Source organism: Canis lupus, chromosome 2 (genome assembly GCF_011100685.1).
Source record: "Canis lupus familiaris isolate Mischka breed German Shepherd chromosome 2, alternate assembly UU_Cfam_GSD_1.0, whole genome shotgun sequence".
NCBI classification, from domain to species: domain Eukaryota; kingdom Metazoa; phylum Chordata; class Mammalia; order Carnivora; family Canidae; genus Canis; species Canis lupus.
The window spans coordinates 81,883,883-81,901,766 of record NC_049223.1 but is presented as its reverse complement, the minus strand read 5'-3'; the positions used below and the strand labels follow the sequence as shown (position 1 = coordinate 81,901,766).

The window sequence follows — 17,884 nt, the reverse complement described above, 5'->3', positions numbered from 1 at the left end:
ACCCCGCGGCCCCCGGGCACTCTGGGGCGCCTGTGACTGTGGCTCTCTCCCAGGGGAGCCTGGCCCAGGCCCCTCGCTGGAGGGAAGGGAGAGCCGCGCTCTAAAGGGGGCCGGCAAGCCGAAAGGGACAGTCGGGCAGTTGGTGGGGCCAGGACCAGCCACCCCCGCACGGACACCAGGTCCCTGCCCTTAGCTCTCCTGACTCTCGCCAGATTGTCTTCTTGGATCTTGAGAAATAAGCCTCAGAAGGCCGGTGCTTTCCCAGGGCGGGGCCTTGGCTACGTGATTTAACCTGCCCATCAGTTTTCTCATCTGTAAAATGGGAGTGATAATAATTCATAATAATGATAGTACCTTATTGGTAGGGTTATTATTTTTTTAAGATTTTATTTATTTATTCATGAGAAACAGAGAGAGAGAGGCGGACACACAGGCAGAGGGAGAAGCAGGCTCCGTGCGGGAGCCCGATGCGGGACTCGATCCCGGGACTCCGGGGTCACGCCCTGGGCCGAAGGCAGGCGCTCCACCGCTGAGCCCCACAGGCGCCCCTGTAGGATTATTGTAATGGATAATAATATATTAAGTACTCGGAGTGGTGCTCGCACACAGTAAGGTCTGTGTGAAGTGGATGTGTGATGTGAGGGGGTAGCATTGCCTTGTTCCAGTTCTGCGTTCTGCTCCACAGAAGTCAGATTTCTCGTGACAGACTCGTGTGAATCGAACTCACGAGAAACCGATGTGTAGCCCACAGTGCCGGTTCTGTCAATCGTCAGGGAGAAGTGTGGTTTCCTGATGCTTCGTGCACTCGGCGCTCACTGTCGCCCTGAGCGTGGATTCGGCGGTCGTCCCCAGCTGGCGGGCCGAGCTGCAGCGACGTGGGGCTTCTGTCTCTGCTCTGCGGGGCACCAGCCGGGCAGACTGCGCGTTGCCGTAGGCAGGACTGAGTCCTGAGCAGGGCTGGGTGCACCTCCCGGGTCTGCCCGCCCCCCCCCCCGCCCCTCTGTAATGTAAGGGTTTCCTTCTGACCACTTCCCTTCTGGGACGCACAGTTGCGCTTCTCCCCGTCTCCGACTCATCCTCTTGTCTCTGCTGCTCCTCAACCCCCGCCCCCCACCCCACTGTTCCAGGGCACAGTCCCCTGTGCCTGGCCTCTGGCTCTACTTGCCTCCAGTTCGGTCTCCGTGACGCAACACAGTGATCGTAAGGCAGGTCCCCCTTCTGTGCCGTAGGGAGCCCCTCAGAAGATAGGTCCACCCGAGCCTGTGAGTGTGATCCTATGTCGAAAAAGGACCATTGCAGGTATAGTTAGGGTCCAGGTCTTTGCAGGTGTAGTTGGTCCGGGCCTTTGCAGGTGTAGTTAGGGTCCAGGTCTTTGCAGGTGTAGTTGGTCCAGGCCTTTGCAGGTGTAGTTAGGGTCCGGGCCTTTGCAGGTGTAGTTAGGGTCTGGGCCTTTGCAGGTGTAGTTAGGGTCCAGGTCTTTGCAGGTGTAGTTAGGGTCCAGGCCTTTGCAGGTGTAGTTAGGGTCTGGGCCTTTGCAGGTGTACTTAGGGTCCGGGTCTTTGCAGACATAGTTAGGATCCAGGCCTTTGCAGGTATAGTTAGGGTCTGGGCCTTTGCAGGTGTAGTTAGAGTCCAGGCCTTTGCAGGTGTAATTAGGGTCCAGGCCTTTGCAGGTGTAGTTAGGGTCCAGGTCTTTGAGGTGTAGTTAGGGTCCAGGCCTTTGCAGGTGTAGTTAGGGTCTGGGCCTTTGCAGGTGTAGTTAGGGTCTGGGCCTTTGCAGGTGCACTTAGGGTCCGGGTCTTTGCAGACATAGTTAGGATCCAGGCCTTTGCAGGTGTAGTTAGGGTCCAGATCTCAAGAGCATCCTGAATGCGTGTCCTTGTGTGAAAATGGAAAGAACACAGAGGGGACAACGCGAGGGGAGGACGGAGCTTGGAACGATGCGTCCGCAGGCCAAGGAATGCCAAGGCCTGCCGGCCACACCAGAAGCTGAGAGGCAAGGAGGCTTTCTTCCCTCGAGCCTTCAGGGGGAACGCAGCCCTGCCACACCGCAATTTCAAGCTTCTGGCCTCCAGAAGTGCGAGAAAAGACAGGTCCGTTGCTTTAGGCCACCGGGTTTGTGGGGCTTAGGAAACTAATGCAGGTGGCTTCCCACTACCCTTTAGAGAAAACCCGGGCTCCTGTGTGGGTCCGCATGATCCGGCCCCGGCCCACTTCTACATCACCTCCCAGCCCTCTCACCACGGCAGCCCTTTGCTGCCTCAGGACCTTTGCATCTGCTGTTCCTCCCGCCAGAACATTCTTCCTCTCTCTTGGCATATGCGGCTCTCCATCCTTCAGAAGGGCCAGCCTTCCGGGACCACGCCACCCACAGCACGGCTCCCCAGATTCCTGGCTAGTTCCTCCACAGCCTGACCTCCACGTGTGTTTAAATAATTCATCCGTCCTGTATCTCCCTTGCCCCGACACACTCTCCATCAGAATAAAGACCTGATCCGACCGGCTGACTCAGGCTCCCGCCAGCTGGCCCGGTGCCCAGCACACAGTCAGCCCACAGGAAGATTTTGCTGAATGAACAAATATCAGGCCTTCTATCAGTGAGGCCGTACTAAGGTCCTGCTCGATTGTTCTTGACCTACGGGATCTTACATTGTTTTAAAGCACCGTTTGCAGATACCGTGATCTCACTCGTTTTGTATGATTGAATTAATCTCTTACTATTCAGCGGGAGACCCCAGTGTCACCCCTAGAAACCATTTGCATGACCCCACCTCTGAGAGGTGATCATTAGAGCTGAAACCGGCTGCTCCTAAGAATAGTGAGTTCTCCATCCATGGAGGTATGCAAGTTTTTACATTTACCAACCCATGCGATCTTCTCAATTTTCAGGGACCCTATGGAGTCTTTAGGGCCCTCTCCTCTGATCCCCCCTACTTTTTACCGAGCCCACTAATTCTCCCTTTCCTGGGCAACCCGTTGAGCTTTTATTTGGTGAGACCAAGTCCGCCGGAGAAGGCTGCATACTTTTGTCCGCCCACACGTGTGATTTTACAGCACGGGAGTTTATCAGTCCTGAATGTATATTTAGTGACAGGCTTGGCTAATCTTTCATCTAATTATGCTCGTTAACCTTTAAATGATCATTAATATATCTGGGCATGGCGGTCTAAATATTTTATAGAGGTCTTAATTACAGTAGACTTCCAGTCTTGCCATAAAACTCGGGTGCCCCGCCAACGAAGGGTAGTGTCAGGTAGCCCGGGGCCCTGGCCAGGCTGGTGGCAAGAACACGTCATTGCAGGGAAGGCGTGGTGGCCCGGGTCCCGGTTTCAGGCCGCATCACAGAAGCAGGGCCCGACTGTTAGAGAGGATGAAATCTGTTCTCGTGATTTCTCGCTGCCGCACTTCTGTCACCTGCAGTCACGTTTCTTCTAGAAGAGGGGAATTCGGAGACACTACAGCAAAGCTTAAAAAATAATCATAATTCTTGCTGCCAAGGCTTTAGGGAGTCGATGAAAAAGCCCCCCTTTCTTCCTCTGCCAAGTCGGGAGGCCGTTGCAGAGGGTCTCCGAAGAGGCAGGTGAATGGGGATCAGAGTGTGTTCTGTGGCTGCAAAAGCCGGTGTGAGAATGTGGCCCAGATGCGCGGCCACGTGGCTGGTGAACACTTTATGCCAGACTTACCCCCCCCGGACGGCCCAGGTGGGCACCTGCCGGGCCCCAGCCATTGTCCCGCGTGGTAACAGCTGTCTCTGTCCCTTTGGAGCTCCCTGTGGATTATAAAGCTCGCCTTCAGATGCATCTCAGTCGCGAAGGTCGGCGGGGCTTCCTTCCTCACACCCATTCCCCGGGAACACTGGGTCTCAGAGAGGTCGCGTGGCGTCCCAGAGCCACGTGGCCGGTGGGAGGCAGAGCCGGGCCCCAGCTGGACGATGACTCGTGTTTTCCCAGCCGCTGTCCTGGGTCTGTGAGGTGACCCAGTAGGCCCCCAGGGAGGTCAGAAGCCGGAGGTTTGCAGGAGAGGGAGATCTCACAGGAGAGATCTCACAGGCTCCGCTCCTCCCGCAGCAAGGCCAGCATCACCCCAGCCACGCTGCACCGGGCTGTTGGCCACCTGGACGAGCCTGAAGGCAGGGACTCAGAGCCAGAGCACCTGGGCCGCATCCTGCCTCCACCGCTTACCAGCGGGCTGTCAGCAACCCAATCTGCCTCAGTTTCCTTACTTAATCCCCAGGCGATTGCTGATGGGACCCACCTCACAGGATTGCTATAAGGGAAAACCGAGTGACCACTTAGAAGGGAGAACAATACCCGATCCCTCAAACCCCAGCAAGTACCAACCCCTGTTACTATCGTGATCACAGTGGCGTCGTCACCGTGGGGCTGCGGGCCCACGTTGACCTTCCTGGCTCGAGCACGGTCTGGGCACCTGCATGGAAGTCTTCCCCTTAATCCTCGCCAGCGGGCCGCAGGGAGGGTGCTCTGAATCCGAGGCCGCCCCACGTCCACGGGCCCCCCTGCCCACCCCTGGACCTGCCCATCTCGTGGGGTGTCGCCTGCTGCTACGGGGGCTGCCTAGTCCCCCCCCAGGTGGTAAGAGCTGATGTTTCCTGGGCGCTCCCCCCACCCTGGACCCCGTGCCAGGCGTGATGCGTGTATCCAACCAGCCCGAGGAGGTAGATGCTATTTCTGAAGCTCTCTTTAGAACACGCGTAGAGCAAAGTGCAAGTTTACAGCTCGGCGAACTGTCACGAACGGAGCACACGTGTAGGACACCGGCACCCAGATCCTGAGAGCCATCCCGTGGCCCCTTCCCGCCTGCGTCCCTCAAGGGACAGGCCTCTTCCCTTCTCCATTTCGCCTCCTCTGCGTGCCGTCGAGGGACTCATGCGGCAAGTGGGCCCTGGTGTCTGGCTTCCTAGACCTCGGGGGTCGTCCGTGTGGGTCGTCGAGCCACACCCGGTGGGTGCAGGCCCTCTGCTGAGCATTACTCACGTGGCTTCCAGTTTGGAGCTTGTACACACGGTGCCGTCGCGAATCTTGAGAGCAGATCCTTGGTCGACCCGAGGCGTGCTTGTCGGACGTGCGCATTGGGAGAACTGTTTTAGCCCCTCCTGTGCAGATGTCAAGGTCCCGGATGCTAGGACCTGCTCCAGGTCACGCCTCTGGTGGACGGCAAAAGTGGGCTGAACCCAGGCAGCCTCCTCCAGGATCGTCCTTCTGGAGATGTCTCCGGCCCCTCTCCCCAACTCCCCTGGGAAGAGGCACACCTGACCACGGTCTCCCGCCTGCATTTAACCTTGCATAGCCCTGCCGTGCCTCTGTTGGAGAGAAGCCGGGTGAGGCCAATTCCCAAACCACTAGGCTCGCAGGGCAGCCTCCCGAGGGTTCCAGAGAGCTTGATGGGCCATCTTGAGAGTTTGGCACCAAAGCCCAGAGAGGGTGTATGCGTCCCCAAGGCCACACAGCACGCTGGTGGGCCTCCCTGCCTGGAGACCATTCTCTGCCTCCTCCTCCTCCTCCTCCTCCTCCTCCTCCTCCTCCTCCTCCTTCTCCCCAGGCCGTTGTCTTGCCCGAGAATGACCTCACATACCAATGTGAGCCGTTAAGAATAGTCCTCGTGTGGGGTGTGAGGCCGTGGCCGTGCTGCATTTCCAGAAATCTCTGCGCCGCCCCCCTACCCTCACCCTGGGTCTAGGGAATGTCAGTGTTCCGGCCCCATCCCCTGCCACTATTTTTAGTGGTGATTCGGAGGAAGGAGGACATTTCCTGGACTCGCCTTCGGAGGCTGGAAAACAAACACCCCCTCCCCTCCCCCCGCCTCAGCCCTCCCATTTCCCTCTGCAGGAAGTGGGGTCCTGGCGCCTGCCCCCCCCCCCCGCCCCGCCATCCTCTGGGCCTCCAGGTGAGCTCTGAGTAACTGCAGAGCTATGGGGTCCTCGGGGCCCACCCCAGCTAGGACCCCCGCCACCCCTGCAGCACCTCTTCGGTGCTCTCCCTGCAGGTGTCTGTGCCCCCCACCCCAGTTGGCCGCCTCACCCGTCCAACCTCAGGTTTGCTCATCGGGAGCCCCTGGCGTCGAAGCCCAAGACAGGGACTCTGGAGATGGATGAAGGCCACACACCCCTCTTCCCATCACCACCCCACAGGGTGCCGTTCCCCCTCGAGGCCTCTCTGCTGGCTGTCGCTGAGAATGGCAAGGCACAGCTACACAGTTGGAGGTGCCGCTCGAGCTTTTGCTCTCCTTTGAGGGTCACTGCAGTAGAGCGAGGTGCAAACTGCTATCCCCGCTTTGTACGGGAGCCGAAAGGCACAGAGAGGTTCAGGAAGTTACCCAGGGTCACACAGCTAGTGAATAGTGGAGCTGGGCTTCGGCGCAGGCTTCTGTCTGCACACCCTGGTTCTGCCGAGCTGGCCCTGGTCTCACCCTGGTCTCAGAGCTGCAGGTGGCCCCATGCCTGACCTGCATCCCATCCTCTGTAGACACCTGCTCCGAGCAGCAGGCCAGCACCCACACAAGGCCCACGGCCGTGGTTGAGTATCACGATTAATGGCCAAAATTGAAAAGTAAAGAGCGTGGAATTGTCTGGAAAAGTTGGAAAGCGTGGCAGTGCTGGGCCCCGTGCAGTCCTGGAAGGGCGGCCTCCTGGCAGCCGGTGGCCCTGCAGGTCCCCCCACACTCCCTCTCCTAGTGACGGGCCTGCCGGGGCCCCGTGCACAGCCGCGCGCTCTACACCCGGGGGTGGGCCTCTCCAGAGCCCCTAAGCTACAGAATCCAGGGAGGGGCAGCTTGAGATATGTGGCCCCTTCCTCACCCTATTCAAGCCCCCACGTCACACGTCCCCCCCGCTTTCCTCATCTGTGTGGGCCGTGCCTCCTCCCGGCTACCGCCGCGCTGTGAGGTGGGGCCCAGGCCCTGTGTTCTAGGCTGGTCTGGAGGGCGGGGGCCCCAGGCTGCTGGTCTGGTGCAGGGCCCCGGGCACCCACTCCACACACGCTTGGAAACCCTGGAAGAAGCGCCCTGGAGCTCCGACAAGGAGAGTGCTGCGCAGCCCTCCCAGGCCTCCTCGGTGCCGCACAGGACACGGCGTGTTGGGTGGGGGTAGCCCACGGAGCGCGGATGGGGCTGAGGAGGGGGAGGAGGGTGTCCAGGGACAGCCTCGCTGAGAAAGTGACATCGGAGGAAAGACCTGGGAGGGGGCGGGCCTCCTGGGCAGGACGGTCCAGGTCCAGGCCAATTGGAGGAAGGAGCCGCAGCTGCCTGAGCCCAGAACAGCAAGGAGCCAGGTGGGCGGTGGAAGGGGGGGAGTCAGAGAGGTGTGCGGCACGGCCACCAACACCTGGCTCCGGGAGACCATCCCAGGGGCTCCGTGCACCTGCTCACCGGTGCGATGGGAGCCTTGGGAGAGGGCAGGTAAGTCATCCTCTGATTTGCATCGAAGAGGACCGCTCCCCGCTGAGCTGGCTACACTGCAGGGTTGTGAGACCCGTTGGGAAGCGACCACGTGACGCAGGCACAGGGTGGTGGTGACACGGACCAGGGTGGGGCTGAGGAGTGGCGAGATGTGGCCAGATTCTGGTACCATGTGGAAGGTAGAGCCGACTCGCCTTGTTGAGGGATTGGGTGTGGGGCGTGAGAGAAGTGGAGTGAAGGAAGATTCTGGAGTTTGGGGCCAGAGGGACAAACCGGGTGGCAAAGGTTACCATGAATTGGGTTTGAGGCGGACCGGGTGGAGCAGGGCGTAGGGGGGTGGCTGGGTCTCCCTCCCAGACATGCTGAGTTGGAGGTGCCGCTAGACCCCCGGAGGAGGTGTGGGGAGGCGGGGGGCGGGGTGGGGGCCCAGGGCTGGGCTGGAGCCCTGCAGCCGGGATGCGGAGCGCAGGGCCGGACCGGACCTACAGGGGGGAGGCTGGACGAGCCACCGGAAACCGGTGCGAAAGAAGGACAAGGTTCTCGTGCCTGGAGCCCCAGCCCTCAGAGAGATCAGCAGCCAGAGACACGAGAAGAAAGCAGAAGGGGGCTGGGAGGGCCCACGAAGAAGGCGTCCCCTGTGCCCATCGAGCATGACAGACGGGGCCGTGGGGTTCACAGCACAGAGGTTACGGTGACCTTGAGAAGAACCAGTCGAGGAGAAGTCCAAGTGGTCTCCAGGGAGGGGAGAAATGAGGCACGAGGGCACACAACCCAGAGGTTATACCCCTAAAGGTAAAAGAGATAGAATGAGAGCTGGAGAGCAAGCTGCGCGGGGTCACTTGCAGGTTTTCCATGATGTGAGAGAGAATTGCACATTCCTGCCACGCTGGGAAAAATCTGGCGGAAGGCACCGGCCAGGTGCAGGAATGTGGATAGTCGGAGCGGGCTCTGTAACAGAAGGGTGGCCTCAGTTTCCGATGGGTCCAGGCCTGTCCAAGCCTGGTGGCCTCAACAGACCATCCAGCGTGGGGGTCAGGCAGCCCGCAGGAGAGTGGGTGGCCTTGAGGCGAAGGGAACGCGTAGCTGTGGCCAGGCTGGGATCAGGGGAGCCCCGGGGGAGAAGGAGGCCACCTTGCTCCTGGACACTGGGTCTTGCCTGTGCTGGAAGCGCAGGTGTCTGGGATCCGCCCCCAGCTCTGACCTACTGGTGCCCTGGGCCAGCCGGAGCTGGAGTCTGCTGGAGTCTCCTGTGTCCTGCCCGGGATGTAGCTGGAGCAACGTGAAGTGGCCGTGGACACAGTGCACAGAGCCCAAGGCAGTTTGGCGAGAGCTGTCGCCTTTTTGCAATCAGGTCTGAGAGCACCAAGGCTCGGCGGGCCTGTCAGGAGGCACAAGGGAAATTAGCCTGCCCCGTCAAGCCCAGGGGGGGTCAGGGGAGGCACGCAAAGGAAAGCAGAGCTATCTCTGCCCCCAGGGATGCAGGAAATACTGGACGCTGCTCGCCGAGGGCCGTGGAGCGGGTCCCCACGTCCCCAGGGAGGTCCACCTCTTTGACACTCGAGAGTCCGTTGGCTGGTATTTACTGCGCACTTACTACCGGCCAGGCACCGTCCTAATGCTGGGGGACAGTGGTGAAAAGGCAGGGCAGGTCCCTGCCCCCCAGGATCTTACACTGCCCGTCAGGGCCGGGCACAGAAATATGTAAGTCGACCCAGGAACCCTCCGTTCACCTTGGACGCAACCGAGGGAATATTGTGCTCTCTCCCCTCCGAGTGTGCGAGCAGGAGCTTGTGGGCCACCGTCTCCCGTGTGCATGCACCGGTTCCCACCAGTCGAGAGAACTGCTGCTCTCTTTCGGTTACACGGAGTTGACCCTGATTCCGTGGAGCCACTGGTGCTGGCCCAGCATCGACCCAGACCCCGTTGTCAAACACGCCAGCTCGGCTCCGTCAGTGGCGGCACCTGCCTCCCCACCCGAGGCAGAGCAGTCCGCCTTTCCCTCCCCAGGCCGTGGCAGACATCTCCAGTCGGACCCAGGTTCCCGGAGAGAGTGGTTGATTAGTCATGTCTGCACGGTCACGGTATCGGAATGGAGACCCTGTATTCCGGATACTCGCCTTTCCTGACGCAGGCAGGAGGCTGCAGAAGGTCACACTACCCGACTCTTTCTGGGCTGCACTTGGAGAGAGAAGCCGTGGGGACCCGAATACCAAAGTGCCGGAGTCCAGTGCCGATGCAGCCACTCATTGGCTGAGTTGGCCAATCAATCCACTGCACCTGGCGGTGAGACGTGAAAAGAAGTTTCTGTTCACAAGAGGCAGAGCCACCCCAGGTCGGAGCCCGGGCCACACAGCCACGGGCACGTCTGACCAGGCCTGGTTCAGCAGGTGCACGGTGGTCAGACCTGCACCTGCCCGAGTGCTTGGTGGGCTTTTCCCTCCTCCCCCGGTACCACCTGACAGGGCGAGAGCCTGCTTCACCTCTCTCCCTGTTCTGAACCCACCTTGCTCAGCTTTCAAACAGGAAGAACCAAAATAAACCCGGCTACGCCTGTCCTGGGGCCACGAGTCTGTGGGTCCTTCCTTCTCCCTGCCCCGGGCCCCTTCTCTGGGCCCTTTTCCCAGAATCTCCAGCCTGTTGGTCAAGCCAACCAGTGTCTGCTGAGGCCTCCTGAGGCCTGGGAGCCATGGGGAGCTGGAAGAGAAGGAGAAGGAGAAGGTGCTAGCATTTAATGAGCACCTGGTGTACTCAGGTGCTGGGTCATGTCACACAGAGCTTCACAAGGTAGAGGTTATCACCCCCGGCTTAACAGCCAAGAGAAACACCCAGAGAAGTTACATGCGGGGCCAGACTAGAAGCCAGGGCTCTGCGCTGTGAATCTGAAACTGTCTTTTTCTTTTCCTTTTTTTATTTTGGAGAGAGAGCGTGGGGTGGAGTGGGGGCAGGGGGCTGAGGGAGACAGAGTCCCACGCAGGCTCCACACCCAGCGCAGGACCCAGCACGGGGCTCAGCCTCACGACTCTGACTGAGGTCAAGGCCTGGACGCTAAACCGCCCTTGCCACGCAGCTGCGTCTCTCCGGGGTTCTCTTCCCCCCACGTGCTCGGGGTCCACGCCTGACCGTTCACTCCGGATGCAGCAGCCTGTTCCGTATCGATACGTCCAGTCCTCCTTCTACAGATGAAGAAACTGAGGTTCACCTAAGCTTAGACTCCCGAGCTGACGCTTTGCGCCCCACCACGTTGGCCTGAGAATCGAGAGACCTGGGCTGCTTGCTGGGTGATGCTGGGTCTGCCCTTTGCCGCTCTGTAGAGGGAAGTGGAGTTGGAAGAGTTGGTTTCTTTCTTTTATTTCTTAAAAAAATGGTCTAAGTGAATTTTTTAAAACCTGGGTATGGTTGACACCCAGTGTTAACGTTAGTTTCGGGCGTACAAATAGTGATTCAACAGCTCGCCGCCGTGCTCGCCACAAGCGTAGCCCCACCTGCGGCCACGCGGAGCCCATACAGGACCGCGGACTAGACTCCCTGCGCCCTGGTTCTTATCCCGGGGCCTCTTTGGAGGGTGTTTTTCCAGAGTGGTTTGCTCAGCCCTCCTTTCCTGGAATCCGCAGATGCAGGCCAGACCCGCCCCGGAGGTCGAATGGGAATAAAGGGGGCGCCCCCTGCTGGCGGCGGCCGGGATCGTCCTCCGGGGCTGAGGTCCCCGACCCGCCCAGCACAAGCCCGCCCCTGCCCAGAGCCCTGGGGGTCCAGGTCGGGGTCCGGGTCTGGTCCGGGGTGCACCAGCCTGGGGCTTTTCATAAGGTCTCCTGGTTCGGGACCATCCAGAGCCGGGCCTGCAGACTTCTGGGGTCGGACCGTTGGGAAGTCTGACCGTGTGTCCTGGGCTGGGGATCTGGGGATCCTGCAGGCCGTGGGGATGGGTGGGGGGTGGGAAGGATTCTATAGGAGCTGCCAACCTGCACGCCCACATGCACACGCGCGTGCACACGCACCCTCCATCCAGCAGCCACCGAGCAGTCACGCGGCGTGCGCGAGAATGTCAGGCCGCCTTTAATGGAAACCTGCAAAGGCCCCCTCGGGACCGTGAGAGGCTTCGGGAACCGCCTGGCAGCAGGAGTGAGTGATGTGGATTTTTGGATCATCCGGTGGTTTTGTGGATCGATGCGGGTTCTGCTGTTTACAGCGGCCGTGCTCTCACAGTAGGGTGGGGCAGGGGTGAGAGGGGTTCAAGGTCAGGTGTCAGGGATGCAAGTCCAGGGCGGGATCCTTGAGCTCCTTGAGCTGTGAGGGTCTTGGTGAGGAAGTTAACCGTTTGGACCTCAATTTCTTCCTCCATAAGGCAGGTGCTCGTCCTGCCAACACACACACACACACACACACACACACACACACCCGCTCCGGGTCCCGAGGAGCACACGGGGCCAGTGGGACTGCAGGAGGTTGGTCGGCGGTGGATGATTTTGGAAGCGACGGAGCAATAGAGTCGGAGGGAGGGTGCATCGGGGCCAGATGCGCACCGCCGCTCACTACGGGGCCGGGTTGCCCAGTCTCCCTGGGTGCCTAGTTCCTCATTCTGTAACCTAGCATGACCTCATGCAGTGGTTGTGGCAGCTGAGTGACAGAAGTGGGTCAGGGGCTTAGAGCAGAGCCTGGCACACGGGACTCGTTTGAACATCTAGGAAATCGAGTCTTGGGGTGGGGGGCTAGTGACTTGCTCCGGGGCTCAGAGCCAGGGACAGAACCCCGATCCTCGGACTTCACACTGATGCCCATCCTGCCCCACTGGGTGGCGTTGGTCCAGGCCGTGGACAGGTCTGCAATGGGGATGGGGGGCAGTGGTTGAGGTGTTGCCTCCCAGGCCCTCAGAAGCCCAAGGAAGCTCACAGAGTCGACCACATTCCCGCTGGGGGCCATGGGCTGGGAGCCTGGTCCCTCCGTCCCCAGCGAGGTTGTCTCTGCACGCACTGCCTTGGTGGGTAACAAGTCCCCTCGTGCTCAAGTGTGCCCTATAAAATCCTGTACCCTCGAGGTGCACGGCCCCCAGAGGCTCAGAAGGCAGGCACCAGCCTCCCGGTTCCTTTGCCTGCGGGCTGAGGCCTCCCTCCGCCTGGGCGTTGCAGCTGAGGGGGTCCTGGACCCACGGCGGGAGTGAGGGGCGAGGGCCCAGAGCCCTCTTCCACCCTTCCAGATGCCCTCCCAGATGCACATCTGCAGAAGCTAACCTGGGGCTGATGCTGCACCTGTCCCCCACCCCCACCCCACGTCTGCGAGGAGCTGCAGCATATTAGGCCAGGACAGGAAGGGGGGTGCGCCACCCAACAGCCCACCACAGAAGCCTGAGGAGAGTGGCATCCCCAGACAAGCTCCGTCTCCGTGGGGCCGCGGCGGGCGGGTCCCTCCCTGTCTCACGCGTGCACGAGGCCTCCCGTGAGTTAGAGAAAGAAGTCCCTCCCCGCACGCCCTCCCTCCCACCCTCGGAGCCCCCACATTCCCAGGAGCTGAGCTGGTCCCCCTCCGTGATGCCACGGGGCCCACTGGGCGTGACCTCACCCGTCACCGCGGCACTGGTTCCGGCGGCCTGGCTGCTGGGACAGGACACGCCTGGGTGAAGCCGGTTGAGTGGGAGGGTGAAGTGGAGCTGGGGGGCTTCGGCCGAGTGGGGAGGCCGCTGAGAGAGGGAGGTTCGTGCCCCGCAGACCCCGCCTCGCATTAGTGACCCTCGGAGAGAGAACGTGGGATCTGGGATCGGGTTTGCAGGAGAGCAGACGCGGCCCGTGGCAGAGGGAGGAAGGAAGCGCCCCGTGCAAACCACTAGGTGAAACTATTTCCTGGGGACCCCTCGAGCGGGCCTCCTGGTTTCCTTCAAGAGCTACATGGGCTGCCAGGGCCGCCCCCGAGGGAGCCCCGTCTGACGGCGCGGCCCAGCCCCTGGTCCTGGGGGCAGTCGGGCTCGATCGGGGACGTGCACGCACTTCCCCACCTTGGCCAGTGCAGGGCCCCCCGAGGCCTGCCCCCAGGTCCCGCTTCTCCGTGGAGGTTCCCTGAGTGGGTCATAGACGCGGGGTGGGTCTGGGAAGGGCCGCGGCGCATCTCACAGCAGCTGCTCGGTTCTCGCTGTGCTTCCCGACGGGCCTCGTCTCCCCTTTGGAGGGATCTTTGCTGGGCGTTCACTCCCAGAGATGCCGCTTTCGCGTTTCCGGGTCCTCAGCCTGGCGGGGTCCAGAATTCGCAGGGCAGGGGTTCCCACGGCGAGAGCTCGTGTGCGGGAACCGCGGGGCACAGCCGCGCGTGGTGGGGGCGGGAGCGCTGCTCGCAGCCTGCCTCCATGTGTCCGTCAGGAGCGTGGAGGGCGCCCGAAGCGGGAAATCCCACGACAGCGGGTTTATTTTTCTCCCATTATAAGGAATCCTGGCCCAGATGGTGCCATCGGGGGGTCCAGCCCGTTCTGTCTGTCTCTCCGCTCTGTGTCTTCATTCTTGTGTCCACAAAACAGCTGCTGTGCCTCGGGATCTCGCGTGTGTGATCGTAGCAGGAAGGAAACGGAAGGGCAGAAGGGAGGAGCGGCTGCGGCCGTGCCAGGACTTTTATAGGGAACAGCAGAAGGGCGACCGGGGGCTCCGTCGGTTAAGATCCGGCTCTTGACTTCCGCTCAGGTCGTGAGCTCAGGGTCGTGAGGTCAAGCCCTGGGTCGTGCGTGGGGCCTGCTTGGGATGTTGGGATTCTCCGTCTCTCTCTGCCCCCCCACCCCACCCCACCTCTGCTCACGCGCTCTCCCTCTCTCCCCCTCTCCCTCTGTCTCAAAAAGAAAAGGAAAAGAAAACGAGGGCTTTCCCAGGAGACCCCCTGGACATCCTAGTGGCCAAAACTGGACACGGGCCCCTTCTAGCTGCAAGGGAGCCTGGGATACTGAGCGCGTGGGGTTCTCGTGGTGAGGAGGACGGGTGGAGTGGAGCGTCCCCGCCTGGTAGGGCTGTGCCTTGTGCAGCAGCCCACGAGGTTGGGACCGTGTCTTGTCCATCCTTGTCCCCCGACCGCAGCGGGCATGGAGCCTGGCACACAGAAGGGGCGTAACCAGCCGTTTGGGGGGAGCGGCCCGTCCCCACCGCCAAGGCCCCGGCGCACAGATGCACACGCACCTGCTCCACCGAAGGACAGGACGGTAGCCCGTGCGGCAGCCCCTGGAGACGCCCAGAGGTGCGACGGCCCCGTGGGGGCCACCAGGACACCATCGCCCCTCCCCAAGGCCATTCAGCCGCCGCGAAGGAGGGCCCAACAGTGCTGCGGAGGACACGGGGCGGCAACCGCCCCCGCCCCCGCCCCAGAGGCTCCAGTAGCCAAGAGCAAGCCTGGAATTTGGTGTTTGTCAGAAAGGCTGAGGAAGGAGGCAAATCAGAGCCCAGAGGGGACTCACGTCCAACCAGAGGGCGGAGGCGTGCTCCCCGGGGGAGTCATGACACCTACTCGGCAGCAGCTGCTCCCTGGGGTGGAGGGTCCCACCCCGAGGCTCCCCGGTGAGCCACAGCGGGGACTGCTCCGGTCAGCACCCCCGCCCCAGGAACTGCTCCCCTCCACAGTCTGAAGCCCACCAGCTGGGCGCCCGGACCAACCCAGCCCTGCCATTTACTGGCTGTGTGGCCTCAGTGTCCTTCCCTGTAAAGTGGGGTGTCAGATGCCCCCCACCCCGCACCCCCGTCCCAGGAGCGCCGCCAGGACCTAGGATCTAGTGACACAATGCAGATGGAAATGTCCGAGGCCTCGGCTGGGCCTGGGCTCTTCTATAAGGTTCCTTCCAAGCCACTTGGGTCTCCAGACGTTGGGTTTCCTGAAGTTCACCAGGAACGCGGTGACACCGTGTTGGGGTACGGGGCACAGCACTAGGCCAGCCCTGCGCCCCTCCCACCCCTGCCCCTGCCCGACAGGAGGAACAACAGATGAGCTCTCCGTCCCCGCGCTGTCCCCGTCCCGTACGCGCCCAGCCCTGCAGGCCTGGAGTCCCCACGCTGCCCATCCAAGCTGCTGCGCCGCCCGGCTGCCTGAGGGGCACGGCCCAGCTGCGGGAGGGAGGCCGAAAGCTGGAACTTGAAGGGCTGCCCCGCTGCGTGGGGCTCCCCGTGGCCCCAGCTGCCCTGCCTCCACCCTGCTCTACCCCGATTGAGGGGAGGGAGGCAACGGGCTGGAGGATGAAGGAGGCCCCCTCGGGCCAGAGGGACATCAGCTTCTCCCAAACACCAGGCCAGGAGCCCAGGGGCCCTGGTCCTCAGGCCACCCCCGGCGGCTCAGCCTCTCATGTGGCAGGGCTGACTGTCCAGGACGAGGTGGGGCGGCACAGCCGTTGCCCACCCCTTGTCACTGCCCTCAGCTCGCCGTGGGGCCAGGACCCTCCAGATGTGGGACGTTCCCTGTAAGGGCAGCATAATGTAGGGTCCGTTGGGTGGGCTTGGGGGTCAGACATGGCTGCATGACTTCGGGAAAATGACTTAACTGCTCTATGCTTTCTCATGCTGGAAGCTTCTGGAACCAAGGAGTTGCTTTGCCCTCCTCCCTACTGTCTCCACAATTCCCTCCTCGGTGTCCTCTCCAGGGAGGGAACAGAGTTCTGGAGCCCCTGGGAAAAGGCAGTGAAGCCCACCCTGCAGCCAGAGCCTGCCCCGAGCACAGCAACCTCCTTTGCCGAAGAGCCAGTGTGTACAGGGCACAAGGAGACAGAGTCTGCAGGGAGCGGAAGCCACCCTGCCTGGCCGGCGGCTGCTTAGGGCTCGCGGCCCCGTGTGTGTGTGTGTGTGTGTGTGTGCACGTGTGAGAGACAGTGAGCCTCATTAAGCCATAATTCACATATCATGCAATTCACCCATTCACAGCGTGCGATTCAGTGGTTTTTAGTATATTCACGGACTGACCCCATCGGCACCATCAACACCAGGACATTGGCGTCACCTCGGAAAGAAACCCCATGCGCTGAGCTACCACCCCGCCTCCGCACATCCCCGCCCGCACCAGCCCCCAGCCCTCGCCACCACTGGCGTCCTCTCTCCATGGCCGTCCCCGCTGTGCACTGTTGCTAAAGTACGAGGAATCACACAACGTGTGACCGGCTCCTTTCACTCAGCATAATGATTCGGGTTCACCCACGGTGCGGCGTACAGCGGTACTTCTTTTCGTTGTCAGATGATGTTCCATTGTAAGGACGCACCACATGGGGTTTTGCATTTAATCCATTCATGGTCGGTGGATGTTGGGGCGGTTTTTCACCCGTTGCCTCTGGGACCCATGCTGCTGTGTACATTTGTGTTTGTGTGTTTGTGTGGGCGTATGTTTTCATTTCCCTTTGGCGTGTGCCTAGGAGGGGACTGCTGGGTCACAGGGCACCTTGATGTTGAGTCACATGTGGAACTGCCAGGCCGGCTTCCGCCTGGTGGCGGCACCCTTCCATCCGGCCTCAGCAGCTGTCCCAGTTTCCCCACATCCCTGCCCACACTTGAGTCTATCTTGTTTACTTTGGCCATTCTCGTGAGTGTGAAGTGGTACCTCTTCGGGTTTCGATTTGCATTTCCCCATTGGCAGACGATGCCGAGCTCTTTTCTGGGCGCTCATGGACCATCTCTGGGAGGAAAGTCTGTTCAGACCGTTTGCCTATTCTTTACTCGGGTGGTCTTTTTCATTATTGGGTTGTAAGGGTTCTTTATGTACTCTACACGGAAGCCCCGTATCAGAGAGACAGAGTGCACGTGTCTTCTCCCATCCCCTTTTTACGTCCCTGCGGTGGCCTTGGAAGCAGGTCTACGTTTTGACGTCGTACCTGTTCCGCTGTGCATACTTTCCGTGTCGTGTGTCGCGGTGTGTTTTTGATCGAGTGCTTCTCCCGCGGAGGAAACGAGCCAGATGATGGGCTGTCGTGCTGGGCTGAGCGGCCCCGGGGCTCAGAGTGGACTTCGGGGGCTCCTTCCGCGGGGAGTTGGGCGCCCGCAGCCTCCGGGGCCGGGACCCAGCTCCCTCTCCCTGCAGAGACCCCTTCAGTCCGGGGCTGGGAGGGAGGCTCCGTCTAGGACTTGCTGCCCTGACTGGAGCAGTAAACCCGAGAGGTGGAAACGGAGTCTAGAGACAGGCGGCCCGGGTTCGAGTCCTGGGAAGGCCACTAAGGGACGTGGCACGCGGCGCAGAAACGCCATCTTCCTGAATCCCGTTTTCGGTCTCTTAAAAAGACGGTAGAGGCGGCGTCCCTCCTCGGCATCCGGGACCGTGGGGCAGCAGGGTCTCCGGCGCTCACTCGCTCTTGTGCCCCGCAGCCATGAAGGCCGACCGGAAGCGCCTGAAGAGCGAGAAGACGGACCTGGTGAGCCAGATGCAGCAGCTGTACGCCACGCTGGAGAGCCGCGAGGAGCAGCTGCGCGACTTCATCCGCAACTACGAGCAGCACCGCAAGGTGGGCCTGCCTCCCCGCCTCCCCTCCTCCCCTCCCCCTCCTCCCCCC

At 61.2% G+C, this 17,884-nt stretch overlaps 1 protein-coding gene across 11 annotated transcripts in view; it reads left to right on the top strand.

Moving 5' to 3' along the window:
• KAZN (kazrin, periplakin interacting protein) overlaps window positions 1–17,884 on the top strand; it is a 1,012,902-nt gene that overhangs the window by 933,317 nt on the left and 61,701 nt on the right. For all 11 annotated transcript variants that reach the window (XR_005356153.1, XM_038531936.1, XM_038531937.1 and 8 more), the window contains one exon: window positions 17,700–17,836. Coding sequence is in view for 10 of the 11 variants with exons in the window: in XM_038531936.1 (XP_038387864.1) it covers window positions 17,700–17,836 (137 nt within the window). In the remaining variant the exon portion in view is untranslated. The remainder of the gene's footprint in view (window positions 1–17,699; window positions 17,837–17,884) is intronic.